The following is a 20,273-nucleotide window of genomic DNA, read 5'->3' as shown; positions in this document are numbered from 1 at the left end:
TATTTTGATTATCAGCTGGGTGATTCCACTGTACAACCAGGACTATTTATATAATAGTCCAGCTATCATGTATTTCAAATGAAAAATACAGCTTTTGTTCCAAAAGTGTCTTTATTTGCTTCCCCATTTAGGTGAAAGTAAATGTCCTGTCTTGCTTGCTATATCACTATCCTTTATTTCCCATCTCAATCTGGTCCAATCCCATTAGCTTCCTTTATAAACTTCAAACCCACCAGGAATGCTCCTTGTTTCCCACTTGTCAATTCACATGCCCTCTTCCCATATATCTACCATATATACTCAAGTAAAAGCCGACCCAAATATCAGTCAAGGCACCTAATTTTACCACAATAGCTGCATTTAAAATGTGTTGGAAAACTCGACTTATACATGAATATATATGGTATATTCATACCTCCATCTTTCACAAATACATTCTGCCTAGTCTATGAATTTTGACATGTATGGGGCAAAGTGGTCATTTAAAGTGTACATAAGTAACATTCTTAGATTAATAGGATAACTTCAGAAGTTGTGCAGCATTTTATAGAAAATTAGATTATTTAAAACCAATGCCTTTATTTCCATCCCAGCTCCAAATACTGAATGTTGTATGCCTAGAAAATGTATTATTTGATTTCAGAATGTTTATACTTCTATAACCCTTTCTTTAAATTCAAAATAAAAGCATGGTTAACTTTAACTTTAAGCCACTTAAGCCTTAATTGGGTTGGGAGGTGTTCCTGATTACATTATTTCATATTTCTCTTTGGATAAGCTTTTTGACATATTACAACTCATTTATTTTAACAGATCAGCAAAACGTTTGTTGGATCAGATTGTTGAAAAAGGAAGACCAGCCCCTGGTTTCCATCATGGTGATGGACCAGGAAATGCAGTTCAAGAAATCATGATTCCAGCTAGCAAGGCAGGATTAGTTATTGGGAAGGGAGGAGAAACTATTAAACAACTTCAGGTATTAATTTGTATAATTACTTTTAGTTTATTTTAATGACAATTCCCCCGCCCCCAATCTCGCATTGTTAGTGCTTATAATTCCTATAATTGTAACAGGAACGGGCTGGAGTTAAAATGGTTATGATTCAAGATGGGCCTCAGAACACTGGCGCTGACAAACCACTTAGGATTACAGGAGACCCATACAAAGTTCAGGTAAACTGTTTTATTCAGGGAAGAGGAGGGTGTTAAGATTGGGTGGCAAAATAGAAAAAATCATACAGGAATCAAATATTTTGAAGACATGCTTTCTAAATTTCCCCCTTTTTTTCCTACTTTAGCAAGCCAAGGAAATGGTGTTAGAGTTAATTCGTGATCAAGGTGGTTTCAGAGAAGTTCGAAATGAATATGGGTCAAGAATAGGAGGAAATGAAGGGATAGATGTAAGTAAAAATGCCTAATCCTAGTTGTGTGCTTAATTGGAATAATAGAAGTGTCCTTCCTATTTTGTGTCAAATAACTCTCAACATTTTATCAATTTTCCCACTTGGTACCATAGAATACAGAAGTGTTGCCCCATTTATTAGGTCTTACACCACATGTATATACTTTGTAATTTGATGCAGATTGCTTTTAAGAGGGCTTTCTTAATACTTTGTCTTCCTTTGCTTCAGGTCCCTATTCCAAGATTTGCTGTTGGCATTGTAATAGGAAGGAATGGAGAGATGATTAAAAAAATACAAAATGATGCTGGTGTTCGAATTCAGTTTAAACCAGGTGAGTATATTATATTTAATATTCTAAGTATTGATATAAACTACTGTTGGGGTTTTTAATGTTTCATTTGTTTGTTTTAAAGATGATGGGACAACACCTGACAGAATAGCACAAATAACAGGACCTCCAGACAGATGTCAGCATGCGGCAGAAATTATTACAGACCTCCTTCGAAGTGTTCAGGTTTGATAAATGTTAACATTCTCTTTTTTTAATCATTTTATTGGAGGCTTGTACAACTTAACACAATCTATTCATATACATCCATTGTGTCAAGCACATTTGTACATTGTTGCCATCATTCTCAGAACATTTTTTTTACTGGAGCCCTTGGTATCAGCTCATTTCCCCCTCCTTCCCTGTCCCCCATCCCTTGATAAATTATAAATTATTTTGTCATGTCTTACACGCAATTTCATTGCTTTTTAGTTAAATTTTAAAGCAAATCTGTTTGTTGATTATGCCTTATCAATGGCTAGAAATTGAGAATTGCTTTAAGATGTCACGAAGCAGAAAACTACTAGGTATTTTGCTATATTCAACCTTGTGTAAAGAGCTCATTCTGTTCATAGTGCTCCTGAGCCATTCCACCCAACTAAATCCACCTAAGATCTGTGACCCATAAAAATTGAAATACTATAATGTGGGGGTTTTGTTTTCCTAAGAATAAGTGCTGGCTGTTATATGCTAATCACATGGGCCAATGCATCTATGAACTTGTGGTACATTTCCTAGTGGAAAGAAAGTAAATATCTGTTTTGATTTTGCCTCTCTTTAGGCTGGTAATCCTGGTGGACCTGGACCTGGTGGTCGAGGAAGAGGTCGAGGTCAAGGCAACTGGAACATGGGGCCACCTGGTGGACTACAAGAATTTAATTTCATTGTACCAACTGGGAAAACTGGATTGATAATAGGAAAAGGTAATGTTACGTTTTGATGTGTTAAAATTGACACCTAATTTTTTGTTGCTTTTATGAACAAATTGTTCTTAAGTTGGTAAGAATGGTGTCTGAAGTATAAATTATTTTTATGTACTCAACTGAAAATTCAGGATTTGCATCACAGAGTAGCAAGACGAAGAGTTTTAAATATTAAGTCAAGAGACATAAATTTTGGTGGGAAAAAATGGCTTGGGTGGTTTGGTTTGCTTCTTCCTAGGTTTGCATGTCTTCAAATTGTTAAGTTTATATTAGCTTCTATTTATAAAAGCAACTAAGTCAAATATTTCACTATGTTAAAGTTGGAATTTCAACAGAAACATAAAATGCTTCTTATAATTTGTTCTAAAATGCAGTTATTATGGATAGCTTTCAGATAGGATACTGGCCAAACTTATGTTTAGTAGCCTATTTAATTGTGACCCTTTTCTTTATAGTTTGTCTTTATAAGAATATCTTTTGAATCTTTAGAGAAAATACTATCTTTTGATTTTAGGAGGTGAAACTATAAAAAGCATAAGTCAACAATCTGGTGCAAGAATAGAACTTCAGAGAAATCCTCCACCAAATGCAGATCCTAATATGAAGCTATTTACTATTCGTGGCACCCCACAGCAAATAGACTATGCTCGGCAACTCATAGAAGAAAAGATTGGTGTGAGTATACTCTTTGCATCTAAGTGTATTACCAGTTGCTACCATTGGTTAAATAAGATGATTTCATACCCTTTTGTCAGTGCTACAGAGAAGAGAGCCCAGGTGGCATAGTGAGGTGGTTAACATGCAGCTACTACCTGTAAGCCCAATAGTTCGATTCTACCATGCTTTTCTGCAGGGGAAAGATCCTCCTCTAAAGATAACGCAGCCGCAGAAAACGAAAGGGCAGTTCTCTTCTGTCCTGTAGAATAAGGCAAGAAGGCTGTAAAACTTCACAAGAGATGACAGCCTCATCTTTTACCTTGAGCAGCTGGTAGATTTTACCTTTTGCCTTTGTGCTTACAGCCTAATGTGCAACACACTAGGCCACCAGGACTCTCTTAATATTTGTTTTTCTTTTATGGAGAGAGCCCTAGATTATGTGCTGTTCATGGTCAGCAGTTCAAAACTTTCTGCTAAGGCAAAAAGATGAGGCTTTCTACTCTTGTAAAGAATTATAACCTGAGAAACTCACAGGCAGTTCTATCCTGTCACCATGTATTGGAATTGACTTGATGGCAGGGAATGAGATTGGTTTAGTAAGCGACATTTTTCTTAGAAATTTCCTGCTTATAATTGCAAAAAAAGTGAAGCGTCCTGACCATGCTTTTTCATAAATGAAGCAAATTATGTTTTAGCGGGTTATTTTGCTATGGCGACTTAAAGTACGAAGAATTGTTTTCGTAACTGAGCTGCTAAACATTCTCTATGCTTCCTGTTTTGAATGGTATACAAAAGAAGGTTATATAGGGGGAAAACACAATAACGACTTAGAAAACATCCTAAGTACAGTGCAAATAAGACATTAAGTATAATTGGTTACAGAAAAAAATGAAACTGGTAAGGTTGATAATAAAGCAGTGTAAGTGACACATTGGTTTTGAATACTCCCTGCTTGATGTGCTTGAATGAGGACCTCCTGTTGAATTAACGGAAAATAATATGGGCTACTTAGAATCGTTTACTAAAGTGAGTAAGAATGTGAACTGTGGAGTAAGATTCCTGACAGCAATCTGGTTAAAGGACCCTGAGAGGAAACTAGTAAGGTCTCCTGTGCCATGGTTTTCTCCTGTAAGATTATGGTGATGGTGCCTACCCTAGTAAATTGCAGTTGTGGGGAATAAAATAAGTTAGTATGTGTTTATCACAGTGCCTGGCAAATAGACCTATAAAAATGTTGATACATCTTCTGGAGTGTAAACCGACCTGAATATCAGCCAAGGCACCTAATTTTACTACCAAAATTGCATTAAAAAATGTGCTGGAAAACTCGGCTTACATGCGAGTATATACAGTATTTTTAATGATTGGAGAGGATGCATCATAGAAAATAGAAGCAAGGGATATTTCAAGAGTATTAAAGGAAGATAGTGCTATCTTAAAAGAATAGAGCCAAAGGGAACACTTAATGTCCTTAATATGTTAAGATTGTTATGTAACATAGGAGAAGACAGAAGGGATAATCTAAAACTTAATTGCTTTGGTGTTGTAAAGTAGTAAAGTCTGGCAGTTTTATAATGTGTGTCACCTAATTTGTAATCTGATCGTCCTTCATTTTTGCATCACAGCATATTTCTCATAAAGTCCTAGTCTTTCAAACCGCTCTTTATGTAAAAATATAAATAAGATAACAAACGACGGAGAGTTGGGTTGTCATTGTTATTTCTTATTGTATATCTTGCCTTTCTGCAGGGCCCAGTAAATCCATTAGGACCACCTGTACCCCATGGGCCACATGGTGTTCCAGGTCCCCATGGCCCTCCTGGACCTCCAGGACCTGGAGCACCAATGGGACCATATAATCCTGCACCGTATAATCCAGGACCACCTGGCCCTGCTCCTCAGTAAGTATTGAGTGTGGAACTGGGCTTTAACCTCCTTGATAGTAATCCCGAGTGTGGCTCAGGGTAAATGTTAACTGTATGTTTATCATACCTGGAATGTCTACTAGAGAGATTAAAATGAGTAATTTCTTAATTACAGGCCTACAATGTAAAACAACAAATTTTATACCAAACAATGTACCACTTTGGGTACAAAATTAATGACATAATGAGACCTCCAGGGAGGTTAAAAAAATCTTAGTGTTTGGTTTTTTTTTTCATAGTCCTTTTCTCTTTTTAGTGGCCCTCCAGCCCCATATGCTCCCCAGGGATGGGGAAATGCCTATCCACACTGGCAACAGCAGGCTCCTCCTGATCCAGGTAAGTAATGTGTTCTTTTCGCAGTTAATATGTATTACTGTTCACTATTATTTCATCCTTAGATTTTCTAGTGTTCGACTGACTCCTCATTGTGTGCATTGTCTTCGCTTATTCTTTCAATTTTAGACACTGTTGAAAATTTTTTCTGTTTCCATGGAACTTTTTCCTACCTACATTTGTCTTATATAGGTAAAGCAAGATTCTCAGATGTAAAATCTTTGGAAGACAAGATTATTATTCAGTTTTCTGATGATAGTGTTGTAAAACAATTTGTTGTGTATGATATTGCACAGTGTACATTTGTGCAATTATATAAGACTAATAAGTAATAAATGCTTGGATGTTAAACGCCCAGGTTTTCAGATATGACATGTAAAACAAACCTATTTAGTACTCTTGATAGGTTAATATGAATATATATGCAAAGGGACTTTAAGAAGCCCAAGAACTGTTTAAAGCCCTGTGTTAGCAAAAATCGATACTGCATTCTAACTTGTCAATATCTAATACATGTTACAACTCTAAATTATATAGTTAATTTTTTTCTATTCCCATCCAAATTTCATATGTATATATTGTGTGCATCTTGCATTTCCCCAGTTTTCTTCCTGTTGAGTCAAGGAGGCGCACATCCACTTTGATTTTTAACCTAGTTTAGTATAATTCAATGGATTCCCTCTTTTTTTTTTTAAGCGAAAGAGAAGAAACTTACTGGAACCCGTAGGGCAAACCCTTGAGGGGCCCAGCATGCCCTACTGTGTAGGCATGCCCAGCAAAGGATCACACCCATGTCCCAGAGGGACTCCCCTTGAGCAGAGCCCCAAAGTCCCAGGACTGGCTCGGCGTGGGATTCCCTTTCACACACCGCAAATTTACCCCCAACAAACAAAACCCATCACCACTACCCCTCCACCAAGAAAAGAAACCCCACCTATACGCTCCCCAAAACTCCACAGTAATCAAACTGTTTTGTTAAATTTGATTTAATTTTTATGGGAAGTGTACTATGATAAACTACCCAAAAAACCCTCAATTAGGAGCCAAGAGATTTACATTAATATCCCAGGTCTTCCACTCACTGTGTAACCTAGGAAAGGAGACTGAGATCAAGACTTATGTGTAGACTAGGAAACAGGGCAAGCTGGAGAAGTTCCAGTCCTTCTAATTAGTAGTAACATACTATTTAGAGGCTATCGAGTGTGTTTCTTAATCCCTGACCCTAAATATTACTAAAGATAATTCTCCGTACATATTAATCATGTAACTGTTGTATGGTTTTCATGCATTAGGAATAAAAAGATGTCTTTCTAAGATTTTTTCATGTTAATTTTTCTATCCGGATGTGTTAAATGAAATATTTTCATTTCTTAACATATCAATTGTGACCCTGTTAAGATATTGATCAGCAATAATCAGTTGAGAAATGTCTAAAGGTGGCTTAATATTACATGCCAATTTTTTTTTTCCTTAACCACTCCCCTTCCATCCTTTTTTTGTAACATCACTAACAAATAGGAGCTTCAAGTCACTTCTGTTTGGTATGGGGGATTTAACAATCACATACAGGCACGCCCTAGCCCTGGAAATGCTTGCTCTTGGGGAAACAAGCCAGTGTGTAACGATTCTCCTAGTAAAAAGGGTAAAATTAACAAGAAGGTTGCTGATTGCTAAGTAGGAAGCACATGTCCCTAGGCCCATATTAGAGAGAGAACGCTGGCTTCTGAAAAGTGCAATCTATTTGTCATAGTTGGTGCATAAGAGTATTAGAAATGATTATTCCAGGGCTATGAGTTTTGCCCTTTTTTAAATGAAAATATACAAATCTTTCAGAAGAAAATAGAGGTTAGTTACATTTCAGCATGATTGCTCAAAACATGAACTTGTTATCACTGCGCTACTTGAAATCATACTCTAGATCCTATAGGATCATCAGAACTAAAGTACAGCTTATCATTTAATATTGCATTCACTTAAACCCACAACTTAACATTTCCATTCCAATCTCATTTCTCCTTTTTTCTCTAGTTAAAATGGTTAACTCCAGACATTTTTAGGTCATGTACCACATACTGTGCATAACAGCAAATCCATTTTGCAAGCAGGGGATCCAGTACCCACAGTAGTTTTTGAGACAAAACATTAGATTGGAGCCAAAGGTTTTTGAGTTTGGTTAGGTTTTGTTTTTGTTTTTTCCAAAACCATTTTATTGGGAGTTGATACAGGTATATTATTCCATAGATCAGTCACATCAAACAGTGTTGTAAATTGCTGTCACAATCAGTTACAAAACATTCTTTCCCTTCTTGAACTCTTTGACCTCCGTTTTACCACCCCACCTCCCCAAAACCTCTCATTGTATCCTCCCAGAAACACTCTACTTCCTGCCCCCTGTCGGTTCATCAATCCTGGGTTTCAGACAAACATACAACAAAAATTTAAGAGAGTCCCCAGTATGAGCAAACAGATATAAAAAATGGTGAAGTCCAGATCAGGCCGAATATGCATCAGTTGGGGCCATTCAAAAGGCAAGGCTCTAACTCTTCAAGTCAGGTTTATCATTTTGATCTTCTGTAGTCATCTCTCCAATGTAGTCTGTTCGGTAGTCAGTTTTGCCTCGTCGCCTCTATTAGGGATATAGGGAAATTCCTGAAGACTTATTTTCTATGTAGATCCCACAAATGTATATTGGGCTCCTCCTGCAAGCATAACCTGCAAACCAAATTCTCAAACTCTGGCTCTGATACTAATCACTCCTTCAGCGTCGGATTATGACTTAGGATCATTTGGTGCCTGATGTTTGTGTGCTTCTTCCATGTCAACTTAGTTGACATCACCTTTAAGTGGCTGCACAAGCCTTAAAGACCCCAGTGCAATTTTATCTCAGAGATGGGCACCATCTAATTTGGGTAACCATATTTTGGTTAAGCGCCATCTCTTCTGTTGTCCCTTCCTGAGAGCAAGTATAGAGCAGATCCATGATATAAGAACTAATCTTAAATTGGAGCTAGAATTTCATGAAATCCAAAACCCATTCTTGGGTCTGTGTTTATCTATTTATCTGCCTTTTGAGCCTAAAGGGTTTTTAATCAAATTCCAGTGCTGTTTTCTACATGTGCAAACTCTGAAAGTCCATTAATGTCTGAACCTCTTTTTCTGTTATAAAAAATGCTGATAATGACAATAATAGAATCCTGAACGTTTTGTTTATTTTTAATATATCATTAGGTTTGATTCTTTGTATTTGTTTTTGGTGGGATTATGGACTCCAGGTGTAAACCTTGATTTGTTTGTTCTAGCTAAGGCAGGAACAGATCCGAATTCAGCAGCTTGGGCTGCTTATTATGCTCACTACTACCAGCAACAAGCACAACCACCACCTGCAGCTCCTACGGGTGCACCAACCACAACCCAAACAAATGGGCAAGGTAATTATGACAGGAAAAGAACTCACTTTGGTGCTCGCTTCGGCAGCACATATACTAAAAATGGAACGATACAGAGATTAGCATGGCCCCTGCGCAAGGATGACACGCAAATTCGTGAAGCGTTCCATATTTTTAAAAGAACTCACTTTGTATGTGAAAATTAAACCTTGTTTGGAATTATATATTAGGTATATTCCTGCATAAGAAAAATGTTATTCAGTGATAAGCTTAGCAAGCCGAATTTTGTGTGAATTTCCTTTGGAATTGTTTCAAACACTAAAAGTTGTAAGCATACAAATCTCACAGATAACTCCTGGAGTAAATGTGCTGTTCTCTTACTCCTTTATCATTATGTCACGTCCATTCTCACTATTGCTGCTCCCAGTTCACAGTCCCTATGATGTGTAAAATGCCTTGACTTCAGTCGGATATACTTTAGTCCTCAAAGTGATTTTCAAGTAACTCTCTTCCCAATTTCATAGCTTAGAATACATGCTTCCAATTCAAAAACTTATTGCAACCTTTCACTTGGTATTCCATCAATTCTGGAGCCTTGTTTTTAGGCAAAGGCCTTCAGTGTTGCTTGGACTTATTCCTTCAGTACCATTGGTTCTTGTTCATATGTTCCTCTTTGAAATGAATCCGTGTCTACCAGTTGTTATTAACACAGTGATTTTCTGTATTTCATCTTTTGATGCTTCCTGCATCATTCTGTATTGTGTTCATGAAATCTTTAGCAATATTGCAACACAAGGCTGAATTTTTAGTTCTTTCAGCTTGAGTATGTGCTTCTGGTTTTTCTAACTGCCATTTTAGCCCATTTCATTATAATGTTTGTCTTCTCAAACTGCTTTTTGACATTTTCTATTCAGCTTTTTGACTTCATTTTTTTTCCCGTTTGTTTGCTCTATCTTGCTTTCCTGTCTTTGTAATGACCGTTTCCTTTCTTCATAATGTTTTTAATGTCATCCCATTGTTCATTAGTGTTCAGTGCAGCAAATCTGTTCTTGAGATGTTCTCAAAATTTGGAAATACTCAGATCATATTTTGGGTCTTGTAAATTAGTTTTAATTTTCTCCTGAATTTAATTGAGATGTTTTGTTTTACAGTTGGCTTTTGGCTTAGTGTTAGCTGCTTATTACTGAGTTTCCACAGATGTGTAGTCAGTTTGGTTTCTGTGTAATTCATTCATAAAAGTCCATAGGTATAATCAGAATTTGTATTGGAAAAAATTTCATGTGAATTCCAGATTTGTTTCAATCACCAAGGCCTTATTTTCCAACCACTGTAACTTAACTCTATTTCCAACTTTTGCATTCTTATTACCAGTAATTACTAGTCAATCTTGAGTGGATGTTTGATCAGTTTTAAACTGAAGAAGTTGGTAGAATTCTTCAATTTCTGCATCTGTTTTAGTGGTTAGTGCATAAATTTGAATAGTATTTGTATTGATGGGTTTTCCTATGTATGCAGATAGATAATAAATATCCTGTCAACAGCATTGTCCTTTAAGATCTTGAGAAGTATGTCCTCTTGATTCCTTTTGAACAGAGCTGGTAACCAATATGACCACATGATTCAAAATGGCCAATATCTGGTCCACTTCAGCTCACTAGTTGTCTAGGTTATTTGAATTTTGTGCTCTAATTTCTTTAAGATTGTTTATACTTGAGACATCCCAAGTTCTGATAATTAATAACTATTTCCATCTGTTCTTATTTTGAGTTTGTGCCCTATCAGTAACTAACAGTTCTTGGGAGCTTTACTCCATCACTATAGTCTACTCAAATTTGAGAAGACAGCTAGCTCTTCCTAATTCATATTTTGAGTGCCTTCTGACCTGAGGGGCTCATCTTCTGGCACTGTGTCTGACAAAAGTTCTGATTTTCATGAGGCTATCAACGTCTTACAGTGCTTCACTGCTACTCATGAGGTCTTCAGTAGCTAATTTCTAAATTGAACAATCTATTCTTCTCTGTAGTCTGTTCTTAAAATTAAAGCTCTGCTGAAACTTGACCCTGCTGGTATTTGAAATACTAGTGACATAGCTTTCTGCATCATAGCAACACAACCAGCCACCACGATACAACAAACTGACAGATGATTGATGTTAATATTATTACCTATAATTTTGTTTGTACACTTCAGGATTCTCTCTAGACTTTTCACCTTCTATGTTTGTAAAAGATAAGAATACTGGCGTCTTTATTGTACTTATTTGCCCAAGCAGTTTACTTATATGCTAAATATAGTCAGTCCTTTCAAGCACATTTGCCATGTGTCTTTGTCAGCAACTTGGCTTTTCAGCACCAGCAAAGGTGCTACTACCACATAGCACCATGTTGCACTCTAGCTGCGTTATTCATACCCCACTCCCTTTACTCCAGGCATAAAAGGAAAGTGTGTTGCCTTTTACATTTTTAATTCTCTTTTTTCCTCCTTTTTGAACAAGGAGATCAGCAAAATCCAGCTCCAGCTGGGCAGGTGGATTATACCAAGGCTTGGGAAGAATACTACAAGAAAATGGGTATGTTCTGCATTTCTTATTATATACCTATGTAAAAAGAAACATTTAGTAAATACCATATTATAAGGATGAAGATTTTCTTGAAAACATGTTTATATCATGCTTTCTTTACTTTGTACATCTTTTATTAACTTCAAAAATTTAATTGAATAGAGTATGTTCTAAAAGTCACTGGACTTTGACACATACCAAGATCATTACAGATATTACATCATAAGAGTTAAATTTATGTTTACTCTATCTTAAATGACATTTCATGTGTAGTAGTACTACAAAGTGGTATGATCTGGATTAAGACTTTAAAAGAAAAAAAAGACTTTAAAAGGAGTCAGTCCTGTCTCCCAGATTTGTCCCTTTTTAAGGACCATTTGTAACCTGACCTTATATTTAAGAAAAGATATTTTTGAGATCTTTATATTCTTAGCCATTTAAAACTTTTTAAGATATATAACTGTAGTTTGAGTTAACCACATTTACATTAGATTCAGTTGTCACAAATGAAGGTTAAACCAAGAAACTTCTCTCCTCTCTCAATAACATAGAAAATTCCTGTAGATCAGAGGTGAGAACCTTTATTTTTCTGGCCAAGGACCATTTGGATGTGTTTAACAATTCACAGGCCATACAAAATTATCAGGTGAAAAATTAGCCTAGTTAGCTCACCCCTGTCATGATGACTGGCATTGCCCCTGGAGAAGCGAGTGATGTTAGCTTGTATGATGATTTTACAGGCGGATGGCCCGTGGTTTGAGCATTCCCCACCGCTGCTTTAGGTGGCAGTATTTTATCGTAAGAAATTTCGGAAGTGTTTTCTTTGCAAAGAAGACATTTTGCACAGAATTTTTCAAAGGGGCAGTTCTTAAATACAGCTTTTTCTTGGTTGCATGTGTATGATTTCTGCCTAAAGAAAATTTTTCTTGATTAATGACTTCTCAGGAAAGTCATGCAAAGTGTTACTGAGGAGACTTAAAATATCCTACATTTTTTTGTGGCCTTACTTAACTCAAGCAAATTAAAAACTAAGTTCTATTGCAATAAACTTTCTAATGCTTTTTAATTAGAGTGCCCACATAATTTATTTTTCTAGAGAATCTATTTTGAGAAGAATTGATATTTTTAATAATTTTATATTTTGGTCAACTTTCACCTTTATTTTAATGAATTAATATCACTGATTTAAGAGTTGGGCAGGGGAACAACATCTGGAGCAGGAGCAGCAGCAGTGGTAGCAGCGACCTCCCGCACTCCCACCCCTACCCTCGCGGTCACCTCATGGGGGGACAGGGGTGGGGGAGGCGGCAACGACAGCAGCAGCAGCAGCGGCGTCAAGACCCAACAGGTCACCTGCAGGTGCTTCCCTCATGGTGTCTGTAAAGAAGACAAGAACTGTCACTACTTGCACGACCTCTCCGACAGCCCCTATGGGGACTGCAGCAGATATGAACATAGCAAACCACTGAAGCAGGAAGAAGCGGTCACTATAGATCCAGCTGAGAAGCCATCCCTCACTGTGTCCTCCAGCCTCTCACCTGGAGTCAGACCGCTCACCAGGATGAGTATGGGTGAAGAAGAATTGAGAAGTCCAAATTTGGCTGTTCTCGGGGCAGGTGCAGAGGACTGGGCAAATGCTGTAGAGTTTGTTCCTGGACAGCCCTACTATGGCCGGACTCTCCTGGCCTGCCCTAAAGTCCCGTCACAGGACTCGGTGACCACGAAGCAATCGGAGAAAGAGCAGCCCGTGGACACCAAGAAGCAGCTGTGCCCCTGCGCATCAGTGGGCAAGTGCAGCTATGGGGAAAACTGTGTGTACCTCCATGGGGACTTGTGTGACATATGCAGACTGCAGGTCCTACATCCCATGGACGCTGCCCAGCGTGCACACCACATCAAATCATGCATCGAGACCCACAAAAAGGACATGGAGCTCTCCTTTGTGGTCCAGAGCAGCAAGGACATGGTGTGTGGCATCTGCATGGAGGTGGTCTATGAGAAGGCCAACCCCAGTGAGCGCCGCTTCGGGATCCTGACCAACTGCAACCACACCTACTGTCTCACGTGCATCCGAAAGTGGAGAAGCGCCAAACAGTTTGAGAGCAAGATCATTAAGTCCTGTCCCGAGTGCCGCATCACATCTAACTTTGTCATTCCCAGTGAGTACTGGGTAGAGGAGAAAGAAGAGAAGCAGAAACTCATTCAGAAATATAAGGAGGCAATGAGCGACAAGGCGTGCAGGTATTTTGATGAAGGACGTGGAAGCTGCCCTTTTGGAGGCTACTGTTTTTACAAGCATGCCTACCCCGATGGCCGTAGAGAGGAGCCCCAGAGACAGAAAGTGGGAGCGAGCAGATGCCAGCCTCGGTCCAGGAGCCACCTATGGGAGTTCACTGAAGAGCAAGAAAGAGCCTTTGACCAGGATGAAGAGGAGGGCGAAATGTTGCTTATGCTTATGGCTGCAGGTGGAGACGACGAGCTGACGGACTCGGAAGATGAGTAAGACTTGTTTCATGCAGAGCTGGAGGACTTCTATGACTTGGACCTATAATGGCATGCTGAGGGGGTCGAGTGACCTCAGCAGCCCTTCCTGCTACACATGCTGTTGTAATAATTCCTCCCAAGGTCTCTCACTCTGCCCACCCCAGACCCCCAGCTCTACTCCATACCCACCCTAGGAGTGTGCTGTTTTCTCCGGGGAAAGTTGTAACTTTTTTTCTAATAAAATAAATAGTTGGGGATAAGATTGTAAGTCGTGGATCTAAGTTGTATCTTCATAATGGGTAATAGGCCAAACATTTGTGGCATTTTTATTTAAGCTCAAAATCTGTTTGATAGATTTATGTAATTATGGAATTCATTTGATTTTATGCCTTTGCACAGTGGGCATTAATAATTATTTTTCCAACTATAGCCTTTTAAACCTTCAATTATCTGAAAGGAGTGGCTGAATGTAATGTAGAAAGTCTTAAAGTTATTGTGTATGTTAATACATATATACTTGTTCTTGCTTTTAATTTTTTTTGTTTCTATTACTTTCATGCTCTACAGTTCTTATTACTTAAGTAATATGCTGAATGGTTGCATTTTCTGTAGGAAAAATTAAACCCACTTTAATTGAGTCAATCCATCTCATAGCCAGGATATTATGGCGCAGAGTAGTATTGCTTCCTGAGACTCAATGTATTTTTTCTTTTTTTTTTAACCTTAAATCTTAACAGAAAGCAAACTGCCTCATCTCTGTGGGCTGGCAGCTGTTTTCAAATATAACCTAATGGCCTTTCTGTGGCTTAACCCACTGTGCCAACCGGTTTCTGAAGGAAAGGGTGTTGGGAAAATAATTTTAGGCTAACCTTTATGTTTAACTGGAGAATCTACTCTTCTCTTCCCAAGTTAAACTTTTCTGTTGTGATTTTCTGTAGCATTGTGTAATGGTCAAGTGTTGAATCCATATGTAGACACCTCGTGGTCACACAGGATTGTGTGCTTCCTCCATGTGGACTTTGTTGATTCTGAGTTAGATGAGCGCTTGTTTACCTTCAAGTATTTTAAGACTCCAGATGCTATATCTTTTGATAGCCAGACACCATCAGCTTTCGTCACCACATTTGCTTATATACACATTTGTCTTCAGCGATTATGTCTGGAAGGTGTGCATCATGGAATGCCAACTTAATAGAACAAAGTGTTCTTGCATTGAGAAATACTTCAGTGGAGGCCTAATGTTTTGAGGTTGTTTTTAAGTAAACATTAGAATCTAATGATTTTACTTGATATGTCTTCCTGTTTCTGTCATTGTGCTTGGGTTATATTTTTACCTCTTAAAGTGAAGTGCCTCTTAAAATGAAGTTGGGGCTTATTATTGTTGCCCCCTGTTTTTTAAACCTGAAGTAAAAATTATTATCTTGACCAGGTTTCAGCCCCAAACTAGCAGGTTTTGAAGGATATTATTGTGAGGTCTTACGGCTCTTTTGCAATTTTTAAAATATTTAAACCTGTTACTGATGGTGCTAAAGTTCCTACATAAGGTCAAAATGTTAAAATCACTTGAGAAAGCATTTTTATGCATTTATTAATTGTAGTCATAAATCTTCATTTTCAGTCACTCTTGTTATTTTGTTACCAGTTGTGAAAATAGGCTGCCTTCTGAAAATAGACTGGTTTTTTTATGGCAACATCTGATTTTTTTTTAAAGTTTGTATGTGTACTCTATCTAGTATTTCTTTTGTCTATCTGTATTATTTCAGAGCCAAGTGAATTGCAAACAATCTAGAAAGCTACTAAAATAAAGGAGCTAAATGGGAAAATATATAACTTTTCTTGCCAGAATTTTTATTTGAACATTTTATTTAGAGGTATTTTGCTTGTTTGTATATGCATACTGTTTATAGGTTAGCAATAGGAAACAAATTTTTTATCGGGTTTTCTTAGCTTGTCTTTAAGTTTGTTGGTTTCTCACACCTGTTTCTTTTCCTATTTCTCCAATGAGGATTTGCATTTTAAAATTTGGGAAGACTCCCATTTGGTTTTAAAACAGACCTTATTGGGTAAGAAGCTAAGGAAAAAAATACTGTGTCTGTCCTCCACTCCTTAAATTCTGCTTAACATTGCCAAGGAACCACCTAAAGGTGGTTTACAGAAGACGGAAACTTTCCAAAGGCATCTAACACATTTTATGAAATTAGGTTGCCTGATCCTTTCTCTTTGGATTCTGGTTTTCCTTTTCTTTGAATCAGTAGTGAGGTTATAGAAATTATGGTTACTAAAAGAAAAGAAAGAAGCTTTCTGGGTTTTGGGTTTTTTTTTACAGGGTACTTTTCTGATATTGATGAAATATTTAAAAGAAAACAGAGACTTCTGACCCTCTGTACTTTTGTCTTTATAACCTATTCTTAAGGTGGATATAATTTTATATTAAAATTTAGGGGGTTTTTTTTAGGTCAACAAGGGCAGACACAAGATTATTCAAAGGCTTGGGAGGAATATTACAAGAAGCAAGGTATTGTTTTTATTAGAAATGAGATTCTTTGGGGCAATAAATTGTGGTTACAGCAGCAAAATTGTTCTGTTTTCTTAAAGGTCAAGCAGTTCCTGCTCCGACTGGGGCCCCACCAGGTGGTCAGCCAGATTATAGTGCAGCTTGGGCTGAGTACTATAGACAGCAAGCAGCCTACTATGCCCAGACAAGTCCACAAGGAATGCCACAACATCCTCCAGCACCTCAGGTATAATAACTTTGCTAATTTGTTAGGGTGGGTTTTTTTGTTGTTGTTGGTTTTGTTTGTTTGTTTTGTTTTTGCATGTTTGTCTGTTTGGGAGTGTGTTGGCTTTTTAATTTTTACCTGGCAAATATAACCATCTACGTGATGTTACTGTGATGTGTTTGGGGGCTGTTTTTGTTTTTATAATGCTTTCTGGCATCTGAGTGCTGAATATTTCTACAATACCTTTGATTTTAAAAATAAATTTTCTTCCCCCAGGGATTTGAAAATCATGCAAGAAGCCACCACCATTTATATTAACCAGTTTTTCTTTCTTAAAGGATTCACTCCTGAGTTAGCTTCATTTAAAGGATTTTCTTTAACTTTTTGTGTATTTCTTATGTATCTCTTCTGCACAGGGCCAATAATAAGAAGTGGACAATACAGTATTTGCTTCATTGTGTGGGGGAAAAAAACCTTTGTTAAATATATGGATGCAGACGACTTGATGAAGATCTTAATTTTGTTTTTGGTTTAAAAATAGTTTTTTGGTTTTTTTTTTTTTGAAAATGTACAAAATATCTATCACTACTGATAGGAGGTTAATATTTCTGTGTAGAAATGGAAATTGGTTTGTTTTTAGTATTTAGTGTAGATGTACACATTCCAGCAAATGTATTTGCAACTATTATGTGGTCGATGCTTTGTGATATAAATGTACTTTTTCAATGTATACTCACTTTTAAAATGCCTGTTTTGTGCTTTACAATAAATGATATGAAACCTCCTGTGTCGGTAAGTTGGATGGATATGTGGGTAATTAAAGGATTCATAATTTCTTAGCATTGATAAATTAAGATACATGTACACAAAATATATAAGCTTCCCCGTGAAATACTGAGTTTTTAAACACTGGCATGTTTTTTCCCCTTGCAGTATAGTAGTAGATTGGAAGATCTTTGCCATTTACTGTAGTTGGTTATTTCTGCACAAATAATCTTGATATCTTCATTTTTTTCCCTTATGTTTGGTTAAAAACTGCATGTGTGTACAATGAATGCTCTTTGGCATATTTCATTGCATTAACAGTGAAATTTCCTTTTATACATGACCACTGTTTCAGACTTGTACTGCTGCTCTACCAGTTAACCTTTCTATTCTCAATTTGATAATTACTTGATTTCCAAGACTGTTTCAGCATAACTAATTTTAAACAGTTCTCGGATAATGAGTATAAGTAGTCTAATAAAAATAGTTTGGTTTTTTTTTTCTTGGTTTTTGTGTGTGTGTGTGTTTGGGGGTTTTTTGTTTGTTTTCATTTTCTCCATGTAAAGTAGTTCTTTTGATGTGTACAATATCGGTGTGTTTCTTTCTAAATTTAGGGTAGAAAAGTGAATAGTGCGTGAAAATTGCAGCAACATTACATCATTGAAACAAAATGGAATATACAATTTTGCGAGTTTTTCTTTTTGCAGTATAGATAAGCTTTGATTTGTAATTGCACAAGGCCAATCATTGAATCAACTTACTTTTTTTATGTACTTAAAATCATTTTATTATTACTCTTAACACTCATGCTGAAGTACTGATATTTTGTTGAAATCCATTGTTTTACTCTTTGCATATTTGTTGGCTCTTTGCATATTAATATATTAGACAACATGCAAATACAGTCTGTCTTGCCATTGTCTGTTGAAGTGCAGGTTTGATCCAGCCAGTATAGAACTAGCTCTGTAGGGGTGAGGAGGCCTGTGCTGTGTATCATCCTTGATTGTGTTCCTTCAAGGAGCATTGCACTGTAAGTACATCAGAATGACAAATTGATGAACTGCAACAGTATCTTTTTGTCAATGTTCCACATAATGCAGATGCCATGCTTTGTGTGAATATTATGTTGGAATACAGTGCTAATATCTTGGAAAACCATAACTGCTTCTTGGTTTAACATAGAATAATACGTAGGTCTGTATTTTACTTTTAAGTGAGCTTAATGGGTAAGTATTTTTGATATGCTTTAGCACTAGCTAAAGAAAATGATCAGTAACAAAGTTAAATAGTATTACTGGTGCTCCTAAATAAAACTGTTTTTCAGTATAAAGTATGCATATCATATATTAATATGAAAGGCTTGAAATGTATCCGCAGAGTGGTTTTTAGTTTGCAGATAATAAGCAATTTATAAAAACATGTATCAGTTCTTTATTTAGTGTGGAGCACTATTTGTTGCATTGAATTTATTTAAAGGAAGATCTACAAAGACATTGTTGAGATTTTACCTACAGGGTAGAAAATAAGTAGTACAGTTCATTGTAGATATTTAGAAATGTTTTTCATTGCTTTTATAGAACGTGGAGTATTTTCCCTTACCCATATTTACATCTAGGTACATAGTCCTAGTTGAAATTAATAGTTACTGGAGTTAGCATCTGTTATCTTTAGAGTAGGGTATTGACGTGAGCAGTTTCAGTATTTTGCATGATGCTGTCTTTATAGATGACCTTTCAGGAAAGTGGTGCATTTATTAATTAAACTGCAGAAATAGTTCAGTTGAATTCAAATATAATTCACAAAATGGAGGCTGTTGATTTTGATTCATTTAAGGTTTAAAATCTTTATTAATTGCAAACAGTGCAATTATTTATACTTCACAGTGCCTTCCCAGACCTTCCACCTTAGGTTCTGCTGCAAAAAGCAACAGGTAAGCACAACCTAAGGACATATATAATTAAATATTTCAGTACATTAATGTTGTCCCTGTGAGATTTTTGTGGTTGTGTATTCAAAAGCAATCTGCTACTGCTTCCCCCAAATGTATTTTGTTATTTATGCTACCATTTCAGTGGAAAGTCTGTAAGTTGTTCAAGCAACTGTTTACTAGTTAATGTTTTTATTTTATTTTATTTTTTATTAAAACAAACATGAAGTGAGTAGATTGCTGCTGTAATTGAACTACAGTCAATTCTTTTCCCAAATATAGCAGAATTGTTACTTAATATTAAGAAAGGGCAATAAATAAAGTTTTCAAGAGTTAGGAAATCACTTGATCAGAAACTTCAACAGCCTTCACAATCTGTTTATGTGATTGACAGGACACTTTCTTTCCCTCCAATACTATGGATTCTTTGTTTTCTTTATTCAGCAAGGACATTGTGGGTTAGTTAGAGTTTTATGACTTTTTTTTAGATGATTTTCGTAATATATATGCTACAGGGAAAATTATAAGGAATATTGGCAGTATGTTTGATAAAAGGCATGTGCATCAGTGAAATGTTAGCTGTAAAGCAAGTAAGCTTTCATAATCTATTTTAGCAAACCAGTATTTTTCTGATTTATAGTAGCTTAATAACTGACGCTGCATTTATTTTTTGCCAGTTTTGTTTGTGTGTTCGTTCTTACAGAAAAATTTTAACTGGTACTCTTGTGAGTTAAGATGAATGTATTAAAGCAGCATCTTACCAGTTTTGTTTATTCAATTTCTAAAATGTGCTGATCTTTTAAAACTCCTGCTTATCTCTACAACAAAGAAAAATATTCAAAAATACTGCCTTCATTTTCAC

General features: G+C 36.6%; 1 protein-coding gene and 1 non-coding gene across 9 annotated transcripts in view; both read left to right on the top strand.

The window, feature by feature from the left end:
- The window catches only part of FUBP1 (far upstream element binding protein 1), a 33,767-nt gene that overhangs the window by 12,022 nt on the left and 1,472 nt on the right, over positions 1–20,273 (top strand). For 4 of the 8 annotated variants that reach the window (XM_075557478.1, XM_075557472.1, XM_075557470.1 and 1 more), the window contains 13 exons: positions 814–976; positions 1,075–1,173; positions 1,299–1,400; positions 1,632–1,734; positions 1,817–1,917; positions 2,513–2,654; positions 3,169–3,329; positions 5,061–5,212; positions 5,493–5,572; positions 8,869–8,997; positions 11,450–11,524; positions 16,595–16,740; positions 16,996–17,172. In XM_075557478.1, the coding sequence (XP_075413593.1) occupies positions 814–976; positions 1,075–1,173; positions 1,299–1,400; positions 1,632–1,734; positions 1,817–1,917; positions 2,513–2,654; positions 3,169–3,329; positions 5,061–5,212; positions 5,493–5,572; positions 8,869–8,997; positions 11,450–11,524; positions 16,595–16,740; positions 16,996–17,037 (1,495 nt within the window). In that variant the 3' untranslated portion in view covers positions 17,038–17,172. Of the gene's footprint in view, positions 1–813; positions 977–1,074; positions 1,174–1,298; positions 1,401–1,631; positions 1,735–1,816; positions 1,918–2,512; positions 2,655–3,168; positions 3,330–5,060; positions 5,213–5,492; positions 5,573–8,868; positions 8,998–11,449; positions 11,525–12,705; positions 15,877–16,454; positions 16,515–16,594; positions 16,741–16,995; positions 17,173–19,367; positions 19,415–20,273 lie in introns of those variants that run through there. The other 4 variants (XM_075557488.1, XM_075557492.1, XM_075557467.1 and 1 more) reach the window with 3 other exon arrangements.
- Positions 9,028–9,131, top strand: LOC142438196 (U6 spliceosomal RNA). Its single transcript, XR_012782621.1, has one exon. It is a non-coding gene; the product is annotated as a U6 spliceosomal RNA (small nuclear RNA).

The sequence above is a fragment of the Tenrec ecaudatus genome, chromosome 1, assembly GCF_050624435.1.
Source record: "Tenrec ecaudatus isolate mTenEca1 chromosome 1, mTenEca1.hap1, whole genome shotgun sequence".
NCBI classification, from domain to species: domain Eukaryota; kingdom Metazoa; phylum Chordata; class Mammalia; order Afrosoricida; family Tenrecidae; genus Tenrec; species Tenrec ecaudatus.
The sequence above is the reverse complement of the archived record's forward strand: the minus strand, read 5'-3'. Positions and strand labels throughout refer to the sequence as shown.